This window comes from Camelus dromedarius, chromosome 9 (assembly GCF_036321535.1).
Source record: "Camelus dromedarius isolate mCamDro1 chromosome 9, mCamDro1.pat, whole genome shotgun sequence".
In the NCBI taxonomy this organism is placed as follows: Eukaryota; Metazoa; Chordata; class Mammalia; order Artiodactyla; family Camelidae; genus Camelus; species Camelus dromedarius.
In genome coordinates this window covers 31,420,287-31,443,414 of record NC_087444.1, presented here as the reverse complement: position 1 = coordinate 31,443,414, position 23,128 = coordinate 31,420,287, and the positions used below count along the sequence as shown (strand labels likewise).

Sequence of the window (23,128 nt, the reverse complement as noted above, 5' to 3'; positions counted from 1 at the left end):
CGGTAAAATGACAGAAATGACAGTAAAATGACCTGAGGGTCAGGAGGGCTCTGTAGCTCTGGCTTATTGTTTAGAAAACCTGAGAAAGCAGGTTAGTTCAGCGTCTTGCACTCTTTAAATCAGGAAAACAACTGTTTTGTGAAAATGAGGGGTCCTTCCCCCCCCTGGGGGGGGTTAGAGCCCCTCTTTCATTTTCCTGGGATTTTGTGCTTTCTCTCTCCCTGGGGCTGCTTTTAGACTCATCACCTCTGAAGTGCTAACCCACATGTGATGCAGGCGAGGTCAGCTGTGCACACCGTTAGTCCCTGAGAATCCCTTTCACTGGTCTGTCTCATCCGTCACACCTCAATACCTGACTTGTCTTCTGCCTACAGTTTACCTTTCAATGTTAAAATATCACGAAGTCACCACCATTTGGGAGCAGACCGCCCTGGTCAGAGAAGAGGGTATCCCATCCTGGGGACTCTACAGGCCACACCCTCCAGTGAGTCACCTCTAAAGGTTTTGGCGAAGGGAACTTTGCTCTACAAAGGGAGAAGGGAAGAGACGTTTACTACAAACTTAGGACATGCCAGGCCCTGGGCCAGGTGCTCCTCCACCCTTTGCTCCATGAAGAGTAACTCTAAGAGGTGGCTCTCAGCCCCCTTTATAAAGAGGGGAGGAGAAGCCTCACAAAGAGCGAAGCGGCTGTCTCAGAGCACTGCCTGCTACAGCATGTGTGTCTGTGGCCATCAAACCCTGCTCCATACCACACAACTTCAGGAAAATTCAGCCTAACTTCAAAATGCCAGCACCTGTGTTTCTTTGCCAACGGGATTTCCCTGAAGCCTGATTTGCAAACCTTTGCAACAGGACTGAAGTCCCAGGGAATTGAGGCCCCTGGCGGCAGCTTTCAGCCAATGACTGACAGTGGATGTACCCCTACTTCCTTAGCTCTGGGGGGTGGGACAGCTTGGAGGAGGGAGCTTTACACTAGCATCTAGTGCCCCCAGTAAGAGGAAGCTCTCCCCGTTTACAGCGGTACCCAGGTAGATGATGCATCCTCCAATCCTGTCTCCCTTCCCCACCCCCTACCAGCAGTTCTGTCAACTCCCAAATAACATATCCACAAGGTCTCCTTGTCTCAGGGTCTGCATCCAGGGGAAACCAAATTAAGACATCTGATCTCTAAGGCAAAGGTCCCAGACTGTCCCACAGCCAAGTGGTTATGCCTGGCAATTGTTCTTACTTGATATCCCAAATATAGATGTAGGTGTCCACAGAGCTGGTGACCAGGAGATCTGGCTCAAACACTGCCCAGTCCAAGTCACTGGAAACAAGAAGTAAACAGGACAATCATGAAGAGAAAAAATTCAGAGTCCGGTTCCAAAGCATCAGCAGATTTCGTCTCTAGTGGCTTCAGAAAGTCATCGTTAATGGGCCCCTTAACACAGTTTAGGCTGGGAATTTCCAAAGTTCTTTGGGAAAGAAGACTTAACTGAGCGCTGAAGAAAAATTTCAGGTCCTTCCCCAGTCATCATCTGCTCCCCCCAAAATGGAGCATTTCAACTTAAAACACATACACACATAAATGCACGCATACATGCGCACATTAGCAAACTAGTACAAAACAAAGGAAAAAACACATAAAAAACACATGATTTATTGTTTTTTAAATCAGCCTCAACCACAGGTACCTGAAGTAAACCCAACATCTTTAAAGCAGGGGCAGACCGCATGTTGGATTCCAAGGAGGGGAAGCTGGCCCCTGGTCCTCCAGACCCACATCTTCACGCCTTAAAAGGTACTTACTACACAATTAAAACAGGCCATGGGTCTAGCCTTTAGCATTACCTCCAGCCAGCTTCACCACTCCTGCACTTCCTGCTGCTACTTCCATGTCAAGCTTTCCCCACCCAGAATGAGTGATTCAAGGAAAGGGTGGATCAAGGAACACTCCAAAAGCCCGCTGGAAGGCCACGAGTGAATAACAGACTGTAATGCACGAGTCCCACGCGGTGCCCCATGGCTGCTGGACAAAGACCAAAGGGCTGTGCCCTGAGGTCTCTGTACTATGAGGCTCTGCACACTGGGAGCTGGGGATTCTTCGAGCTAACTTCATTCTCTTCTGCAGCAAACTAGCTCTAACCACCTCCTCTGGACAGGGCTGTACCTGTCTCAGTGTCTCCTGGGATCAGGGTTAACAGCCACATGGATGCTGGTTCCTCACGGTGAAGGCCATCACTTCAGGAATGTTAAGGATCCAGCAGCCACTCAGGGCCAACTCAACACAGTGGGTCAAGCTTGGAGGAGGAAGCTGTCTCTGTTTTACTTCCCAAGGGACTGTGACGAAACGAGACAGGCCAGGGTGCCGTGGAGGACTGTGCCTACCTGATGACGCGAGTGTGGCCTTGTAAGGTTGTGCCAACTTCCCCACTGCCATCTTTCCACTTATAAAGGTCGACTCGTTGGTTGCTCTGAAAAGAAACAGGAAAAGAGAGGAGGGTAGAGCTCAGCAGTAGAGCACATGCTTAGCCTGCATGAGGTTGTGGGTTCCATCGCCAGTATCTCTGTAAAAATAAACAAACAAACAAACAAACAAACCTAATTACCTGCCCCAAAATAAAAAAGAAAAAAAAAGAAAAAAGAAACGGGGGGAGAGTATTGCTCAGTGGTAGAGTGCACACTCGGTCTACACGAAATCTTGGATTCAATCTCCAGTACCTCCGTTAAAATTTTTTTTTAATTAAAAAATGAACCTAATTACCTACCCCCCCCCCAAAAAAAAAGAAAGAAAGAAAGAAGGGAAAACCCATCTTGGATAGTTACAGCTGAAATGAGGCTACAGATACACCCCCGAGCACTTGAGGTCCAGGATACAGAGCCTCACCCAGCCCCCCGGCACTGCCCAAGAAACCACCTCCCCACTCCCAAAGTCCCATACCCATCTCCCCAGCTGCCCTCACACTGGATGTTTTCGGCTCACCCTTTCCATTATCAAATGCCTGGAATCCATCAACCACACATGGTTTAAAAACACACATGCATGAGAAAACAGAATCACCACTGAAAGGGTGATACAAGAGTCCTTGAAATACGAATTTCTTAAAGGGTTAAGCAGAAAGACACAGGGAAAATAGGCCAGAAGAAACCACAATTAGAATAGGAAAAAGGTTAAAAAAAAAAAAAGCTTTAATTAAACTACATTTCATTTAAAGAAACGACAAGCCAGCAAATGCTCCCTAAATATCATGAGTTCATGGAACACACTGAAAGTGAATAAAGATTATTAATAGACTAATTACTATTAGTTAGTAATTTCTGAACTGATATATATATATATATGATTGATCTTCATTTTAGCTCAGAGACAGAGAGTTGTATAAAGTTCTAAGATTTTTATCCAGAAATGCCAGATGCCAGCTTCCAATTCTAAATAGGTAAGCTTCCTGCCAAAAGGTTAGAATTCAAAATAGCTTCCAATAGGAATAGGAGTGAAAAGAAAAGCCCCTCATCTTATAATAACATTTCCTGACATTTCCGGGGTCTGCTAGTGCCACTCTGTGATCTAGGAACCTTAAGAAACCTGCCCTCTGCTCTTTTCCACCACACTGCACACTGGGTGTCATCACCCATATCACAGATGAGGCTACCAAGGCTCCAAAAGTTGGGTGGGTGCTCAAGATAAAATAGGGAGTGTTAAAAGGGACTTGACCTCAGATCTGCCTAATTCCAAAGCTCTTTTTCCTGAAAATGCTTGGCTTCCAACCAAGGACAATGAAAGAAAAAATATATATATCAGCAAATTGAACTTTATCAGAATTAAAACTTTACTATGTCAAAGGACATTATTAAGAAAGTGAAAAGACAATCTACAGAACTGGAGAAAACATTTGCAAATCATATCATTGATAAGGGTCTAGTATCAAGAATCCAGAAAGAACTCTTAAACTCAACAGCAAAAAGACAAACAACCCAATTCAAAAATGGACAAGGGACTTAAATAGACATTTCTCAAAAAAAAGATATACAAATGGCCAACAGGCACATGAAAAGATGTTCAGTATCATTAGTTATTAGGGAAATGCAAATCAAAACCACAGTGAGATATCACTTTACACCCAGTAAGATGGCTACAATTTTAAAATTACACACACACACACACACACACACACACACACACACACAGAGAAAGCCAGGAAATAACAAATTTTAGTGAGGATGTCAGAAATTAGAAAACTTGTACACTGCTGGTGGGACTGCAAAATGGTCCAGTGATTGTAGAAAACAGTTTTATGCTTCCTCAAAAAGTTAAACACAGACTTACCACAAAGCCCTGCAATCACTCCTAGGTATATACCCAAAAGAACTGAAACCAAGTACTCAAAAAAGTCCATGTACACATAGGTTCATATTGGCACTATTCACAACAACCAGCCCAAATGTCCACTGGTGGATGAAGAGATAAACAAAATGCGGTGTATCCATACAATGGAATATTATTCAGCCACAGAAAGGAGTGAAGGTCTCACAGATGCTGTAACACGGATAAAGAAGCCAGAGACCAAAGTCCTGTGTTGTACTGACTACATTTATATGAAATATCCAGAACAGCTAAATCCACAGTGACAGAACACAGACTAGAGGTGGCCGGGGGCTATGGGTGGGGGGGACGAAAGGAAGCTGTTTAATGCCAGGGGGGTTTACTGCGGAATGATAGAAATGTTTGGGAACCAGATAGAGGTAGCGATTATGTAACACTGTGACTGTAGTAAACGACGCTGAATTGTCCTCTTTAAATGATTGCCTGAAAAAATTAAGGCTCTTTCTTGCTACTCTTAAACACATGCAGTCTTAATCCACGTGGGCTGACTACTGAGGGGGTCAACCTAAATCTGTGGTTCCCAATCAAGGGTGATTTTGCTTCCCAGGGGACACTTGACAATGTCTAGAGACAGTTTTGGTTATCACGACGGGGGTAGGGGATGCCATCAGGATCTAGTGGGTAGGGGCCAGGGATACTGCTCATTTCCTGTAAGGCACAGGACAGCCCCCGCCATGAAGAATTATCTGGCCTGACATGTCAATACTGCCAAGGCCGAGAAACCCTTGACCAGCCCATCAATGGAGCCCAAGGGCGAGAGGTATAAGCCAACAGAGAGAGTGTCCTTCCTAAGACACAGGGAGGAGGCTGAGAGTGGGAATCCAATGGAGCAACCCTTCCCTACCCTTTCAGAACATTCCCAGAACCAGATCCCACCCCACCGCCCCGTCGTCCCGGGTTAAAGTCAGACAGTCAGATTCTATTTTGGAAACGAGGGGGAAGAGCAGATTTTTGTTCCTTCTAAAGCTGACAACATTGCTCTTCTTTCTTTTGTCAGATGCCTTCCTCTCACAGACTGTCATTCCTGATAAGAACAGACCCAGACACTGCCTCGAATGTTCGCATCCCCTGGAGGATGAGAAGGGCTCCTCTAAATAGTGCCCTCTGGCCCAGTGCCAAAAAAAAAAAAAAAAAAGCCAATGGTTTAGATCTCTAATTGTTCTAGGAGAACAGAACACTGATAGAGAACCTGGCGAGAAGAACCAGAGATGACCCAGACCAGATCTTTTTTGTCACGAATCCCTTGGAAAAATCTAATAAAACGTATGCATCTTTTCCCTGGAAAAATTCACAGATAAACACACACATAAAATTTTGAGAATGAATCCCAGTCTAATAAATCTCAACCAAGAAAAAAATCCCTTCCTTTGAACGGCAGGGTGTATGGAATCTTCTGATCCCTCTGAAAGCAAGGAAGGTACCCCACCAGACCATCTCACCAGTTCTTTCCTTAAAACATCTTTCAGAGGCCCTGGCTAGTTATATTCCTGCTAATGAAAACATGTTCTTCTCACACACAGAAATGGAGGCATCTACCTGCTTCTCTTTCAAAATCTGGATTCAATTCTTAGAAATACCGACAGTACCCCCAATTCTTTGCACATATTTAAATCTCTAATTTGCCTCTATCTTCCTTTTAGAACCAGGGATACCTCTTTTCTGCCTGAGAAATGAGGGTTATGTTCTCTTTTACACAGAGAACACAGACCTACCAGCCCAGATCTCACATTTAAAGCCTTCTCCTGTACTCCTCGAATGAGCTCACCGAGGCTGCAAAATAGTGTGCAAAGCTGTCATGAGGATTCCACTGCACGGCTCCAATGTCCCACTTGCTCTGGCGCGAGATCTTTCGGTGTCCTTCGAAGGGGGCATCTAGATTGACGATGTATAGGAATCGGCGGCTAGGAAAACAACATCAATGTTATAGCAATACAACAGCATTAGCATTCAGGGAGAAAAGCACATTTGGAATTACATACGGTTCGCAAGCAGTGCTCCAAAAACCCCTAGATGTACATGACGTTTATCGACTCAGAAAGGCATACCCATGACGAGAGTAACTCAAGGTGGCTGGTGGGGAATCGGAGCCGCACCCCTGTGAGAGTCTGCCTCTGGACAAGAGCTTCCCTCCCATATCCAGGGAAGTCCAACCTCCTCCCACCAGATTCAGCCCCAGCCCTGCCCCCTCCCAGGCTTTTCCAGTCCCCTAGCTGCTTTCACATTTAACCTGCCACACAGTCTGCATTTTGACTATGGTACATATCTTCACAGCAGAACTACCAATGTAAAGGCTCTTGTCCCAAACCAACTGAGTGTTCGGGGTATGTCCCTCATCGCTAGGCACAGGGCTCTGTATCCAACTCATGTGTGTAAAATTAAACCCATCACCTATCACTTTGCTAAATATTCTGAAGAAAATCTCAAATTCCCATGCAAGCTGACTACCTGGTGAAGGAAACTAAATTAAAACTGTCAGAAGGGGAAACAGTAACCAAAAAATAATAATCATTAAAAAATTAACTGCCAATAATATTCAAGGTGCCAATCAATATAAAGGATATGAAAACAGGGATGCCCTTTGTTCACCTCTTTTCCTTCTGTTTTAAGTGAAAAATGCTTGGAAGGTGAATCAACCTCTCAGCAGCCATCAGCTGTTGGGGAGCACTCCAAGCCCCTGAGTATCAACGAGGATGGGTGGGCTCACTAATGAAGAAAAAGATTAATTGCCCCTGCTCAGAAGAGACAGGAAGTGGAAAGTAAAAATAGCATGTAGAATTCTGGCAGAAACCCCAGGAGGGATGGATTAAGGGAAAAGGAAAGCACAGGTAAGACACAAATTCACATTGCTTCTGGAACTTCCAAGAAAGCTGGTACAGAACAAAGATTGAAAACCTCTGACCTCCTAAGGGATCACCTGATCCTGTGGCAGGCACACCGGCATCTTCTCTTCAGAACAAAAACAGGGAAAAGGCTAAGCAGTACATGTATGGGGTATGTATCAAAAGGGAGCTCAGAGACAGTACAGAGCAAACATGGAACAGCAGGTGGGCACTTCAGGATAAACATGCCTGATTGAACAAACGTGTTTGTCTTCATTCCCCATCGGAGACCCACTAAAAAAAGAGTGAAAGCATAAAAGACTGAAGCCCACAAAAACAAAGAAAATGAGAAGGATGAATGGTAACTGATCTAGAGGAAGGACAGTCAGCACCCAAGTGCCTGCAGAGGGAGCTGATTCCCACTGCAGAATCCAGGATGGCAGGAGTTGGAGGCTTCAGTCACAGGCAAGGGGAAGTGAGATGACTTCCGAGGACAAGAGGCACAGCAGAGGTGAGTGTGAGGTGCTGTGCCCCAAACACAGCAGGAAGTGGAGTGTGAGACCCTCAGGCCTCTTCCCCTGTTCAGCACTCACAACACAAGGCTTTCAGTCTTTAGACAGTGACTCGTGACAGGAGGATTCTTCTCAGGAGGAACTGACTAGCCCAGGAAAGAATAAAAGCAAACAAACAAGTAACAACAACAAAGCACTGGAGATAATGACAGCTGGGCACACTCCAACAAAAGGGCCTGGTTCCCACCTAATCTCCCTACTGTGGACCCGACTATCACACATAAACAGAGATTCCAGTCTCTCTTTAATATTAACAGAGAGCCTGTGAGCTCAGTTACCAGAGGAAACCTGAAAGACAGAGACCAACATAACCAAAAGAAAGAAAAAGGGAATGGGAGCACAAAGGAAAGAAAACCTAGATTTATTATTCTCCAAGAATAAAAGAAGATAATGTAAAGAACAGAGAACAAGAAAGAGTTCTTGGAAATTAAAATAATAGTTGGAATTTTAAAATCTGATAGAAAGGTTGGAAGCTAAAAGTTGAAGAAAGCTCCCAGAATGCAAAACAAAAAGACAAAAAGACCAAAAGACCAGAAGAGAATCCATATAGGATACCCAACATGGACTAAGTGGAGTTCCAGAAAGAAAAAGAAGAAATAGAGGGAGGAGTTATAAAAGACATAACACAGGAAAATTTCTCCAGACTAAAAGACACGGGTTTCCATACTGAAAGAGCCTTCCAAGGTGCTAAAAATTATTCTGTACCTTAATCTGAAGGGTTATCCCATGGGTGTATATATTTGTAAATTCATTTGAGCTGTTCACTTGAGCATAGACCTTACTACATATATTTTAAAGCTCAATATAAGAAAATGGAATGGTGAACTTCAAGATCATGTTGAAAAATAATATGAATGTATACATATCTGAGAACACACCAAATCAGGAAATACTGCATGATTCCCAGTTACAGAACCCCATTATCTCCCAGAACACTACCAACGATATTACATTAGTGAATGCTGAGGTCTAACATTTGAGACACCGTCATTCCAGGGCACCTGAGAATGTTTTATGGGTTGTTAATATGGCTACATGATGCCGAGTATATGTTATTTTTCTATTTGTTTAAATAAAACAGGCAATAATGTCAAAATGGGGAGGAGGGTCCCTCTAAGTGCCAACCCAGCACAATGAATGAAAAAAGACACATACCAAAGCAGTCATGGTGAAAATTTCACACACACTAGAGGTAAAGATAGCACTAGGTACAAAGATAGGATTTCTCCGGAGGAAAAATAGGTCATACACACAGAGTCCAGAATCAGAATGACGTTGAACCTCTCAACAGTAACTCTGAGAAAAAGAACCCCGGATACTGATTCAACCCAACAATTGTTATATAACTGTACTGGAAGGAGAGGAGAGGTCTGGTACGTTTGTAAGGGGCCCACAGACCAAAGTAAAAGAGCTAAATCCTCATCTTCTATTGTAAGAAGTTAATTTGAATACATACAATGGATAAATCAAGATATAGCCATACAGTTAGTATACTGCTTGGAAAAATAGAGACAATCCAAAAGAAATAGCTAAAAGAGTCTCAAGTGGTTGCTTCTGGTGAGTGGGATGGGGTGGTAGATTTAAATTAAAAAAGAGGTTTAAAAACTGATTAGGAAATAAATAATATAGACCCAAAACCACTGAATTGTACATTTCAGTGGGCAAATCATATGGTATGTGAGTGATATCTCAATAAAGTTGTTTTTTAAAAAAGTGAGTTCAGGGGACAGAAAGAGACATACCAATTTTTCCTTATCTATGCATCCAGGGTGAAAATGATATCAGTAATTGTCTCTGGGGAGCAGGGTCAGAGGGAGGAAGAAAACTTAGTTTCCATGGTATATCCTTTTGAATTATTTAATGTTTGCTATAGTTTTATTTAAAAGTAAATGAAGGAGGGAGGGATATAGCTCAATGGTAGAGAGTGTGCTTAGCATGCACGAGGTCCTGAGTTCAATCCCTAGTAATATAAATAAATAAATAAATAAATAAATAAATAAATAAATAAATAAATAAATAATAAAAAAAATTTTTAAAAAACCTAATTACACCCCCACAAAAAAGTAATAAAGTGGAAAAAAAATTTTTTAACGTAAATGAAAACATAGGTGGGGAGGGTATAGCTCAAGTGGTAGAGCACATGCTTAGCATGCACGAGATTCCAGGTTCAATCCCTAGTACCTCCTCTAAAAATAAAAAAATCAATAAACCTAATTACCTCCCCCCTCAAAAAAATTTTTTAATTTAATTTTTACAAAGGGTAAATGAAAACATGATTTCAAAATAAAACAATGAAGTTAACAGAAAACACTTCATTTTTAAACAGGTTCATCAACAACTACGCTAATGAAAATACAGACAAATTTGAGAGGAAGTAATCTAGAGCAACGTGAAAGGGAAGGAGGACTCTGACCATTAACTGTAACCATACTGGTACAATGTTAGGGTGATTAGCAAATGCAGTGATGCACCTTAATTGCCAGAATTCTAAAAATTTTGAACCGGAAGACACTACAGAAATTATGTGGTTCAGTTTCTTCAGGATGAAATTGAGTTCCTTCATGAGAAAACCAAAGTCCAGGCAGGCCAACTGAATAAACATCCAGGGGCTCACAATTAATGGCACTGCCCAACTGAGACCTAGACCCCCTCCATCCCAGTAAATAACTACCTGTTAGACCACACCAGGCAGCATCCTTCCAAAGAGTCCATGCATCAAACAGAAAAGGGCAATTTCAAGACCAAACTACCAGTCACTAAAATGTCAAAGGAATTTGATTGCTTACCTGTTAGGGCAGAGATAGAAATAAAGTGCAAATAATCCCCATGACTACCCAGAGGTCACTTCGACAGCATAACTCAACCCTATGACCGTAATCCTTTAATTAAAAAAGTATTTTCCGATTTCCAGAAACTCTTGATGGGCAATTTGTTCCCAGAAATCGTGGCAGATGAACTCTGTAAGCTCACTTACCCAGAGAGCACCGCATGCTGCCCCAGACAGTCCACAGACATCGCTGTTGCCTACAAGAGAGAACACAGACTCAGTTCTGCCAGCAAAGCCAGCTCAGGTGGGAGAAGACAGGAGGGTGGTCACCTTTGGGTCCTCCTTGTCCCATGGCTCAGGTGGTCCCCATCTGGCAAGTGTCACCAGTTCCCTACAGTAGATACTTTAACCTCCTTTTAGTTTTCATCCAAATCTCATATTCACATTCACAGTAGGGTAGTTGTTATCTGTTTCCCCCAACACCAGGACTACATACAACCAAGCTGGCAAATTCTAAATTGAGGAAACAAGTTCTGGAGCTATTGAAGAATCTGACTAGCTCAGAGCAAACAGCTACTAAGGGCGCCTTCCAAGTAAAATCTACCCTGGGATTCACTCTCTCTCTCTTTCTCTCTCTTTCTCTCTCTTTCTCTCTCTCTCTCTCACACACACACACACACACACACACACACGTGCGCACACACAATCCATGCCTTTCCAAAGGGCATGGACTCCTCCTCCAAGCTGAAAGGCAACTGGTAACACCACCCCTGCTGAATCCACAGTTGTATTCCTGCTACTGAGATGCCCACGGCCCATTCAATTTGAGTTTTCTATCACAGTTTACTTGTTTGCACTTCCCAGGTCTTCCAGTTCCTCGGGAGCACCATCTTTTCAGGATCTGATGTCCAATATCCAAAAGTCCACACTGAATCAAATGAATTTGCATTTGGGCTGAAGCATGAGGCTAATTTTAATCATGACAATGACAGCCTAAGTTCTTTATTTGGACAAGTTCAAATCCTGCTGCATTCTCAGGGCATTATCTGAAACAGTGTGCACCACTGTTTGGTTATTAAACACTCTAAGTTCTTTCTAAGAGACTATCAAGAGAGAATGTACCTTGTACATTCTGCTACACTCACAAATCACAAATGGTAAGCAGAAATTCTCTTCCTCATTCTCACTGGTCTTATTAATGGATTTCTCACACTGGCCCTCCCTCAAGAAACATGTCACAGGTAATATTAGGGACAAAAGGCCAGAGTGCTTTCAGTAGAGAATGAAAAGTGATTATTATGCATCCTTCATTCCACTAGAGTCATGAGCAGAGAAAAGCCCACCTAGAAAGGGAGGCAGTGAGATGAGATGTCATTTCCAGAACTCTTCTGTGCAACTTATATATTAAGGGTATGAAAGGGGCAAAGCAGTACCTCCAAGTAGGGGAAGTACAATCTTTCTAGAGGGTGGGTGGTAGCAAGAATCCTAAGGTGCCCCCAACATTCTGGGCCATTGGTGTTCATACACATTCTCCCCATTATTCAGACACTAATCTAGGTACTGCTGTGAAGGGATTTTGAGATGTAATTAAGGTCCCAAATCAGTTGACCCTAAGATAAAGAGGCCTGAAACAACCTAAATGCCCACCAGCAGATGACAATGGTGGTATATACAAAAATGGCAAATACGTACAGTGGCACACACCCTACAGCATGAATGAACCTTGAAAACATTACACTAAGTGAAATAAATCAGGCAAAGAAAAGGACAAATACTACACTTGCAGGCAGTACCTATAAGAGGTAAATTCATAGAAAGAGAAAGTAGAAAAAAGGTTGCCAGGGGCTGGGGGAGTAGGGAGTGGGGTGTAACTGTTAAATGAGTACAGAGTTTCCATTTGGGATGATGGAAACGTTCTTGGGGAAGGGGAGGAGAGGGAGGTGGAGAGACTTAATCACATCAGCCCTTTAAAGCTAGTCTAGAAATCAGAAACAGAGGAAGTCAGAGAGCCAAAGGGTGAGAGAATTAGCACAGGGAAGATTCTCTGTTGCTGACTGTGAAGACAGAGGGACCACGCAGCAAGGACCTGAGACAGGTCTCCAGGAGCTGAGAGTGACCTCTAAATAGCAACCAGCAAAAAACAGGGATCACAGTCCTACAACCCTCAGGAACCAAATTCTTCCAACAACCTGAATGAGCTTGCAAGCAGATTCTTCCCTAGTCAACCGGGACCCCCAATGAGAACACAGAAGACTAATGCCCAGATTTCAGCCTATGAGACACTGAACAGGGAAAGCAGCCAGGAAGAGCCTCGAATTCTGAACCACAGAACTGTGACCTAATAAATGGATGTCGTTTAAAGCTGCTAAATTTGTGGTACAGTGGCAATAAAGGGTGATCTGGTAATAATACAAAAAAAAAAAAAAAAAAAGAAAATGTCATGTCCTTTGACTGGTAGTTCTACCTCCAGAATCTATCCAAAATACAGAACTTTTACACACAGAGTTGTTTAATTCATGTTACCTATAAATAAATTATGGATATTTATACATACTTATATACAATGGTATGTTCTAGAAGCATTAAAGAATGACACAGAAAAACGCTGGAGCCAAGCCTGCAAATAGTGTCAAGACTCACCATAACACCTTATCAGAGCAAATCATTTTTTAAAAAGTAAAACAAAACAAAACAAAACAAAAGCACACCTAACTGATGTTTCCCTACCCCTACCCCAGAAAAAAAAGAAGCCAACATTATGCTTTCAGGGGCATATGAAAGAGGTTTATGCTAGACTGTCTCAAAGCAGAAAATGGAGAGAGGGAAGTGGTTTAAGCAAAGGACGTGGAAATAACCTGACCAGGATAAAAGTTAGCACTTGGTCAGGGACAGGAGTCCCCCACAAGGCCTCACCACCCTCAGTGCACCCGATGGGGAACAGCTGGGAGATACCACATCTGGAGTCACAGGATTCTTAAGTGATCCCACTGCAAGAGAGGAAGGGAGCCCCATAATGACTAAGAGAGTACCTCCTAGCAGCCTGCAGGCAGGGCTTGCTGCAGATTAAAGACAGCCAAGAGAAGTAAAGTGGTATTTCATATCTTACTGTGAACTGAAATTTAAATCAGCTACTTTCGCCTAAAAAACACTGAACAAAGTATAGCAAAATGTTTAGAGGGTAGCTGTTCCTATGGGATTTTAATTTTATTCCTCTAAATAAGCCTACATTTTTGTATTATTTCTATATTTGCATTATTTTATAATAGAAAACACGTTTCTTCAAGGCCTCCTTCCAAGTCTCTCCTCTTTCTGCTTCTCTCACCCTGGCCTGTGGCCTGGTCCACAGCAACAACCTCCCAGAAGTCTACCTTCTTCTCTCCCTTTTCCATTCTACCTAACACTAAACTTCTGAAAACAGAGTTCTGATTATATCAATCCACTGCTCTCAAACCTTTGTTGATTTTTCACTCTGAATAAAATCAAGTGGAAACTCCTCAGCCTTCAGACACTTTCTAATCGGATGACCAGCTCAAGCCACACCCACTTATAGCATTCACTCAATTCTACAACTCTCCCAATTCTGAAGAGATGCTTAAATTCTTCCTTTCACCTGAAAAGTCCTTCTCTCCTACTCTGTTACTGAGATTCTACTCCTCTAAGAAGACATACCTCCTCCAAGAAGCTTACCTAGAGTCTGCCAAGGGGATTGCACCTTCTCCCAAAGCACCTTCCCTGCCCCTCCGACACAGGTCTTGCCTTAACTTTCTTAACTTGCTTTGTGGTGGTTAGTGCTGTGCACAAGGATCCTCTCTCATGAGTTGGTGAGCCTGTACAGGGGAGGGCCTATTTCATTTCTCCCAGGGCTCCCCGCAGTGAGATGCATGCAGGCACTCTGTGCACATCAGCTAGTTTTGAAGATGGGTCAGAACCAGGTCAAAATCAGGGTCCTGCCAGCTTGTAATGTGCCAAGGTGATCCTTCACATCTCAAAGAAATTTTTTCCTTAGTTTCCCTCGCTAATTTACCACCCATGAATTTATCTACATTTCTCCAATTCTCTCATTTTTTTAATACCTCCTAGGATAATGAACTTTGATAGTTCACTGTCTCCTTTGCAAAAGCTTCTACTGAAATATGATGACAAAATATGTGTACCTTACCCGCACACTTCAATGTAAAATTTTAGTCAAACCTTCTTTGAATCATTGTTTTAAATTTTTTTCAATTTTTTACATTGAAGTATAGTTGATTTACAATGTTGTGTTAGTTTCAAGTGTACAAATGATCCATTTATATATTTATATGCATTCTTCTTCTGATTCTTTTCCACTATAGGTTATTACAAGATGTTGAATATATAGTACCCTATGCTTACAGTAGGTCCTTGTTGTTTATCAATTTTATATACTGTAGTGTATATATGTTCACCCCAAACTCCTAATTTATCCTTCTCTCCCCTCTCCCCTTTAGTAACCATAAGCTTGTTTTCTATGTCTGAGTCCCTAAATAATGAACCTTTGTTTTTAGATACTGAAAAGTCCTCTCCCACCTGTAGGAAACAAACTTACTGTTGAGATGTCAAGATCACATCTTTAGACAGAAGAGAATAAAGTTCTTAACAGCCCTGCTCCTTCTACTGCAGGACTGCAGGATGGTGACCTTTGCAACACACATTAGGGGTCATATGACTTCTATGAAATAAGACCACCATAGCCCTGATTGTGACAGTTGATTCTTAGTGGCTTGGGGAAAACATAATTCATAATGTGGAAAAGACGAGCTAACTGATGGCTGATAAAAGACATCAATTCCATGAGGCTCTGTGCCTCCACAGACAAATTGCTGCTGCCCTTGTTCAAAACAATCATTTCTTCATGAAGGCAGCTGCGTTCTTAGACATTTAGTTTCACCCATCCAAAGAAACTGACTACATGTCCTCAAAAGGAAAAAGTTCTACATGGCATTTTTGTAGACATAAAACATCTGGTGCAACAGAAAGGACACTGGCTACACAGGGGCACAAGGGAATTTTCTGGAGTGACGGAAATGTTCATCTTAATTGTGGTGCCGGTAACAGGACTATATTCATTTGTCAAAACTCAACACATTATAAAGTTTCAAGGGTATATTTTCTCATACAATTAATTATACTTCAATAAACCTTGATTTTTTTTTTAATTACTCTTTGTGGAGAATGGACTGGAAGGGGGCAAAAAGCTGGAGTACAGGGAGTGGTCCCAGAGTATGTCTAGCTACTTTGGACATAACGGAGTTTGAGACAGCTCACAGATGCCCATGTGGAGACATTAAGGAGACAGTTGCTATGAGTCTGCAGTTCCTCTCTTCATCACAAGTCATATTCTGTAGCATTTTTGCACTGACTATTGAGTTAGAGACTTCTCAACCACACCTTCTACCACCTTGCCTCTCTTCGAGAGTGGAAATCCCCATTCTTCTCAGTACTCTGAACTGCACTTACCAATACCATAGCCACTAGCCACAAGTGGCTATTTAAATGGCAATTCATTAAAATTTAATTAAACTTTAAAAAAAATACAGTATCTCAGTCACACCAGCCCCATTTCAAGCATGGAAGAGCCGTATTTCCATCACCTCAGAAAGTTCTCCTGTATGTTGTTGTTCTAGAAGACTAGCTCTTAGTGTTAACACTCAGTGATTCCAGGGATCACTTCCAGGTAGCTGCCAAGCAGCACAAGTTTCTTACAATTAATCGGTGACAGTAACATCAGTTTCATAAAGTAAATGACATGTAAACTGTAAAGAAGAGTTTCACTCTTCAGCCTAGGGTTTTTCTCTGAAAAACCTGAAAGTTTTCTTTCTTTCTACATTAATGAAATAGTTAATAATAAAATGGGTCCCTACTCCTCCCGATTATCACCAAAATCATTTACAAAACCATTCTAATTCACACTAAGACGTAACCTTTCAACTTAATAGAAAAAATCAGAAAGAAAAACAGAAACTCCTGCAAGGCAGTTAAATTACCCAATTTACTTTGTTCTCTTACTATGACAACTGCTGTTTAGGTTTAATTATTTGATACGACTTCATAGCATCCTAATACATGTGTCAGCACCCTTTCTGCAGGTCTTTTCAATTACATCTCTGTAGAGAAGCAGGGGTGAGACTACCTGTGTTTCTGTGAAAATTAAAGGGTTTGCAGATTAGTAGCTTCCAAATTAGCAGGCTCATAGGTAGGACACATGACTGTTCTCAGTCCCCAGTGAAAGCAATTAACAAGAAGGGTAACAGGAATATGGTTCTTTTTCCCTAGGAGTTTGACACCTCCCTTAGGGGAGCAGGCCTCCTGGAGACACCATGCTGACGTGTGCAAAGTGCTTTAGGCTGCTTTCATCCAAATTCAGCTGCTCAAATTCTCCAGGAGGGCTGTGTATTGAGGGCACTATAGAGCAAACTGGTGGGAGGCTCTCCACTCGTTCATCTTCATGGCAAAAGAAGGGATGAGTTTTAGAAAGAAGAAACCACATCACCCCCTTATTATAAATTCAGATTTCCCTTCATTATTAATCACCTGAGTACTAACACAGTGCCTGGCACAGTGTGCACCTGGCAAAAGCTCAGTAAATCCATACTGAATAAATGAGTGAATGAAAACCTAGCACACAGAGGTATTCAATAATTATGTGTTGGATAAATGAAGAGAATCACCAAGACACTGGAGGAATAAGGGTAAGATATTTACTGTTTTGCAACAACTGTATGGCCGGCTCATTGAGTAAGTACAAAGCAGGGTAGGGTAATGAGCCCAACAAGGGTCCTGGGACCACATACCTGCATTCAAATCTCAATGCGACCACATAATGAGAGGCCTTGGCCAAGTCACTTGAGATCAGCCAAACGGGGATCAGCTTCCCCGTTTGGAAAAAAGGGGTAACATCTACTTAAACTGCATGATTCTTTCATGAAGTAGAAAAAAGAAATGTAGATAAATCAGTTAGCACAAGACCTGGCATCATAAAATTCTCACACCAATTCTAGGTAGGTATGATTCGTACCTCTTACAGGTGAGAAAACATGCGCAGAGGGTGAGGACAGGTTAAGAGCTGAGCCGGGATTCGAACCCGGGTACTACATGCAGTGCATACTCCTACTCACTGTATGGTATTTTCCACCAGCCTAACATCGGCAACTACTTAAAAGGTAAGGCGCTGAAGCAGGCACTTTGCAGGCAGTTTTTTGTTGAAGCCACTCCAAAGTCCGGTAGGGCAGGGTTAAGTTCATGCACATGAGGCTCAGAGAAGTTCTGCGACTTGCCCAAAGTCACTAGGTGCGAGGGTAGCAAACATCCCCTCATCATGGGAAGTTCCCCTCTGCGCTCACTAACTGCACTTTGCTGTCTCCAGGCAGACCCCACTCCCGGTACCCACGAGAGGAACCCCGAAACCCGCCCAAGCCTGCCCCAACCGCCCCCAACGGTCATCGAGGCCCCCCTCGCCCGCTCGGGTCTGAGAGCTCAGGGTCACCTCCTACCCATCTCCTCAGCCGGGGCCAGAGGTAGCCCAGCCGCTCCCGAACGGACCCGGCCGCGTGGGGGAGGGGAACCGGGAAGTGCGCATGCTCAGAAAGCTCCATTTAGTCCCCAGCTCACCTGGGAGTCGCGGAACTCCACCACTACGTTCTCGCTGCTCCACCGCGTTGCCATTTCCCATGCCCAGCCCCCAGGGCCCGAGGACAACGCGTTCACACTCTGACACGCGCGTTCTCGGGTTCAGTGAGCCCCAGGCAGCCCGCGAGTCAGCCCTGCCACGCCCCGTTCCCTCTTCCGTCTGATTGCAAACCATTGGCTGACCCAAACACTAGCTCCGCCCCCTCCTTCCAGATCGTCCAATTGCGGCACCGCGCCTGCCCCCAAGACACGCCCCCTTCAGTGCGTCACCTGGCTTGAGTCACTCACGCTCCTTGGGGCTGCGGATACACGCCTCCTGCGGCGAGTTCTGCCGGGAGTTGTAGTCCAAGGTCGAGTACATTCTGGGCAACCCGGAAAGAGCTTTCAGGTAAGGGTTTGGCCGGGGGGAGGCGCAAGTTGTTATTTTTGTCATCTCGCTGGTGTAGGTAGCATGGCCCAGGCCATCTATAAAACCAAACCAGTGGTTACCTTTTCCCCTGAAGCCTACCATAAAGGCATTGAAAAGTGTGAATGCGTGACTCATTGTTTTATACAGTACAGCAGTGTCTGCCAAAGTATCCTGGGACCCAGGGGGTCCCCAAAGGCAAAACAGTTTTCATAGTCATACTATGAAGCTATTTACTTTTGGGGGGGAGTGTTAAGTTTTAAGAGTGTAAGGGATCCTGAGATTAAAAAGTTGGAAAACTGTTGTGCTAGTGGTGATTACGTTTTCTTCTTCAGCCCTGACCTCTCAAATCCTGGGCTTAACTGCCTTAGCCTAGGTTTCTCTGTACAAGGAGGAAAGGACCAACTTTGGTTGTCTTAAGGAGTTAAGCACAGGGCCTGGAATGTAGTCAATTCACAAGCGTAAACTATTGTTATTGTTATTAAATTTATCGCTATTTCTGAGTAAGCAGTTGCATGAATAGCAATAAGAAGGCTTCCTGTTCCTCCTGGAGTGTTGGATATAATGGGGAAGACAGACTTGTCAACAGTTAAGGCGACCAACTCGTTCCAGGAAACTACTCAGTGTGGGCAAACAGGGATAGCTGGTCACTATCCAACAGGTATACACTTGGCAGAATGAATTGTGTTTTAGAAAAGCAATGTGCCAGGAGAGAACAGCATAAACGGGAGAGCTGACATGGCATCCTGAGGATGATGATATTTGAGCTTTTCAGTATAATATGAGGATTCTGGTAGCATACCAGAATAAGTACTTAAGCATTAAAAAGTGTGAACAAAGACATAGAAGTATGAAGAGCAGGATGTGTTCCAAAGAAAGACCTAAGGCAGTTTCCTAATTAGCACTCATGATGTTGTGCTTCTTTCCTTCCTTCAATACACATCTCAGTTTGTAACGCAGTATTTATTTACTATTTTCGAGCTTTAGGAGGACAGGAACCAGGTCTGTTTTGTTCAGCCCTGCGTGGTGACTGCACGTAGCAGGCGCTCCAGGAATATCTGTCCAATGAATAAATGCAAAAAGCAAATGTCATACCCCCACGATGCTGTCTAGATTAAAAGGATCCATTCAGTGAAACCGAAAGCAATTTCTAAAACTGTTCAAGGTCTTTACTTGTAATTCTTTACACCAAGAAGAAAATATAGCATCATCGATAGTTCTCCCTAAAATCCCCTTGCTTTCTTTCTCTGATTCACCCATCAGTTATTCTCACACAATGGAGCCCTTAAAAATCTCCTCCAGCCCTGGCCTTCATACTCCTGGATTGACCTTTCTTCCTGCCTTCCAGTTTCCTCCCAATTCTCCATCAAAAAAACCGAAGGAGAGAGAAGGGCCTCAGCTCAAATGGCCAGGAAGGGGGAAAACCACAAGACAGGTTCAATAGCAGGGAGCTGGAAAGATAGAGAATACTTTTTAGGCATGCTCATGCCATCACATAGGAATAAATGGATTAATTAATTCAGCTAACACATCATATTCTTATTTATTTGCCCAATGTTCAGTAAACACCCACTGAATGAGTGATTAGCAAACAGTCAGATATAGCTATAACTTAGGGTAGATGGCAGGGTGTAGCAAGGAGTAAAGCTAGATAAATGGAAAAAGGGCCCTGCTTATGTGCTAAAGTTTTATTTTGGATAAAGATAGAGATATTCCAAACCTCTCCTCTGTCTGTCTGTCTATATACACCTTGATGATCTGTTTCCCACTAAAACCAGTAGGACTGTCCCTGCCTGAGCATTTCTGCAACCCTCCCCAACTCCCACCTCTTTAGTTCATTTCTGTCTAGTTCTCAAAATCTGCCTGTCATGGTTTGTAGGCACAGGATGTACTTTAGGTTACAAGTCCTTAGGTCTCTCTATTTTCCCCATGTTTTCCTTCTCAATGTGAAAAAGGCTGGGTAGAATCTTTGAGAGAGGGAGTATGAGCACCTTTCTAACTGCCTCCTCAGATCTTCTTTGCCATCTCCCACACATGTTGTCATCATGAAAGAATGGGGACTTCAGAGCTAAGTCTAAAGTTCTCTCATTGCCAGTTTAGGGCTGTGCTTCTCTGAGATCTGCATACGAATGTCCTGTATGAGTCAGAGACTGAGGACCATTGGGGGTCCTATGTCAAGTAGACCCCGACTTGCTGACCAGGCCACCAGGCCCTTATCACCAAACAGTGTCTTTTCAGAAAGTCACTTGCTAACCATGTCACAGGAAGGCTGGGTATGTGGCCAACCCTGAAATCCAGGCTCTGGCTGGCTCTTATCAGCAAATGGCCTTGCAAGATGGAGCACAATCCTTTATCTTTCTGGTTTGCTGTTTCCTCTTATGCAGAATGTGAAGTTAACTGACCCCTCAGTCCCTTTACATCTGGGAATCTTGGAATCCTGCCCTGAACTCTACTAGTCATTTCCCTCTCTTCATCAATCAACAAATATTTGTGGATGTGCCCACAGGCTCAGGCTCCCTGCTCTGTGCATTTGGTTGATCATGACCCTGATTTTCTCTATTTACATTTTCTCTTTTCAAGTGAAACAATAAAAATGTAAAGAGCCATGAGAGGCCTAGGAGGAAGTTTCTTATTGGGAGATACATGTCCACCCCCACAGGCCATGGGAAGTCATCCCCACCCTCTGGCTCAAGGAGGCAGAGAGGAGGCTCTGAGTTTCCCAAAGCTTCCCAGAAGTAGGTTCTAAAAGCCATTTCACTAATTTTCTGAGCTTTTCTAGTCCTAGACTTACATGCTTCCAGATCGTGTTTCAAACTGGGCTTTCGCAGCATCCTCACACACACACTGCAAATGCAAATGGCTTTGGCAATGCTAATTTTTTTTGAAGCATAGCTGATATGCAATATCATATAAGTTTCAGGTGTACAACATAGTGATTCATAATTTTTAAAGGTTATACTCCATTTATCATTGTTATAAAATATTGGCTATAGGCAATGCTGATTTTATCAGCTCTTTCTTCTGACTATTCTGGTAGGTGGGTCAGTGATTTATTAATTTTGTTTCACAGCTGAAGGACAGCCAGGAAGCAGCTCGCCCAAGATCAGTGAGAACATGAAGGTAAAGAATAAAACAGAGGTCCCAAGTCTAGCCGGAGCCATTCTTGCATCTGATATCTTTGCATTGAGAGTGTCCAAAATGACTTGCCACTCTCCTCAGACTCGTAAACTTTAAACCAAGAACCCCCAGGAGAAACTTGAAGCAAATCACTTACTGGACTCTTGCTGAAACAAATGACAAAATGAAACTAATCTGAAGCTGCAGGTCTCCATGGATGCCTGTTGCTATGCCCTCTCTCTAAGACAAAAAATATAATCAAGCTACTGAATGAAGAATTCTGCTCTGAGAAAGGCTGCCACTCAGGGCCATCTAAGAGGCTTTACCTTTGCAAAGCAGGCTCTCAGTTGTTCAGTGGTGCCAGACATGAGAGAGACTGGTTTATGATAACCAGTAGACTGGAATATAAACCTTAAGGGCCAATTTTTTATTTACTGAAAGAAATATAGCTATTAAGCAGATCTAATCTTTTTCACCCTATTGGGAAGCATAGGGAGAAAATGAACTTGTCATCCAAAACTTCCTTGATGAGCATGTTCACTGTAAAGCTGGGAAGTCCAGCTTTGCTCCTTCCAGCTGTGACTTTTAGTGTGCATGTTGTATACAGTTTCTACATACTTCTCTCTCTCTCTCTTTTTTTAAATTAAGGTATAGTTGATTTACAATGTTGTGTTAATTTCTGGTATACAGCATAGTGATTCACATATATATATATTCCTTTTCATATTCTCTTTCACCATAGGCTATTACATGGTATTGAATATAGTTCCTCGTGCTATACAGTAGGACTTTGTTATTTATCTATTTTATATACAGTAGTTGGTATCTGCAAATCCCGAACTCCCAATTTATCCCTCCCCATCCTCTTACCCCTGGTAACCATAAGTTTGTTTTTTATGTTTGTGTCTCTGTCTCTGTTTTGTAAATAAGTTCATTCATGTCCTTTTTTTAGATTCCACGTGTAAGTGATATCTATGGTATTTTTATTTTTCTGGCTTACTTCACTTAGTATAATGATCTCTAGGCCCATCCATATTGGTGCACATGGCAAGATTTTATTCTTTTTATGGCTGAGTAGTATTCTATCATATATATACATGTGATATATGGTATTCCATCATATATATATAAACATACATATATGTATAAAAACCTGACCCATGGTTTCTTTATCCAGTCATCCATCAATGGACATTTAGGTTGCTTTCCTATCTTGGCTATTGTAAATAGTGCTGCTATGAACACTGGAGTGCATGCATCTTTTTTAATTAGAGCTTTCCCCAGATAGATGCCCAGGAGTAGAATTGCTAGATCATAGGGTAAGTCTATTTTCAGTTTTTTAAGGAATCTCCATACTGTTTTCCATAATGGCTGCACCAAACTACATTCCCACCAACAGTGTAGGAGGGTTCCCTTTCTCCCACACCCTCGCCAGCA

At 42.8% G+C, this 23,128-nt stretch overlaps 1 protein-coding gene across 8 annotated transcripts in view; it reads right to left on the bottom strand.

Moving 5' to 3' along the window:
* Positions 1–18,329, bottom strand: part of WDR59 (WD repeat domain 59) — a 75,975-nt gene extending 57,646 nt beyond the window's left edge. For 6 of the 8 annotated variants that reach the window (XR_010382268.1, XR_010382269.1, XM_010991859.3 and 3 more), the window contains exons 1-5: positions 18,151–18,328; positions 10,729–10,778; positions 6,129–6,264; positions 2,371–2,456; positions 1,229–1,309 (exon numbers count right to left, since the gene is read on the bottom strand). Coding sequence is in view for 5 of the 8 variants with exons in the window: in XM_010991859.3 (XP_010990161.3) it covers positions 1,229–1,309; positions 2,371–2,456; positions 6,129–6,264; positions 10,729–10,778; positions 18,151–18,204 (407 nt within the window). In the remaining 3 variants the exon portion in view is untranslated. Of the gene's footprint in view, positions 1–1,228; positions 1,310–2,370; positions 2,457–6,128; positions 6,265–10,728; positions 10,779–18,150 lie in introns of all 8 variants that reach the window. The other 2 variants (XR_010382267.1, XM_064488966.1) reach the window with 1 other exon arrangement.
* Positions 18,330–23,128: the final 4,799 nt, after the last annotated feature.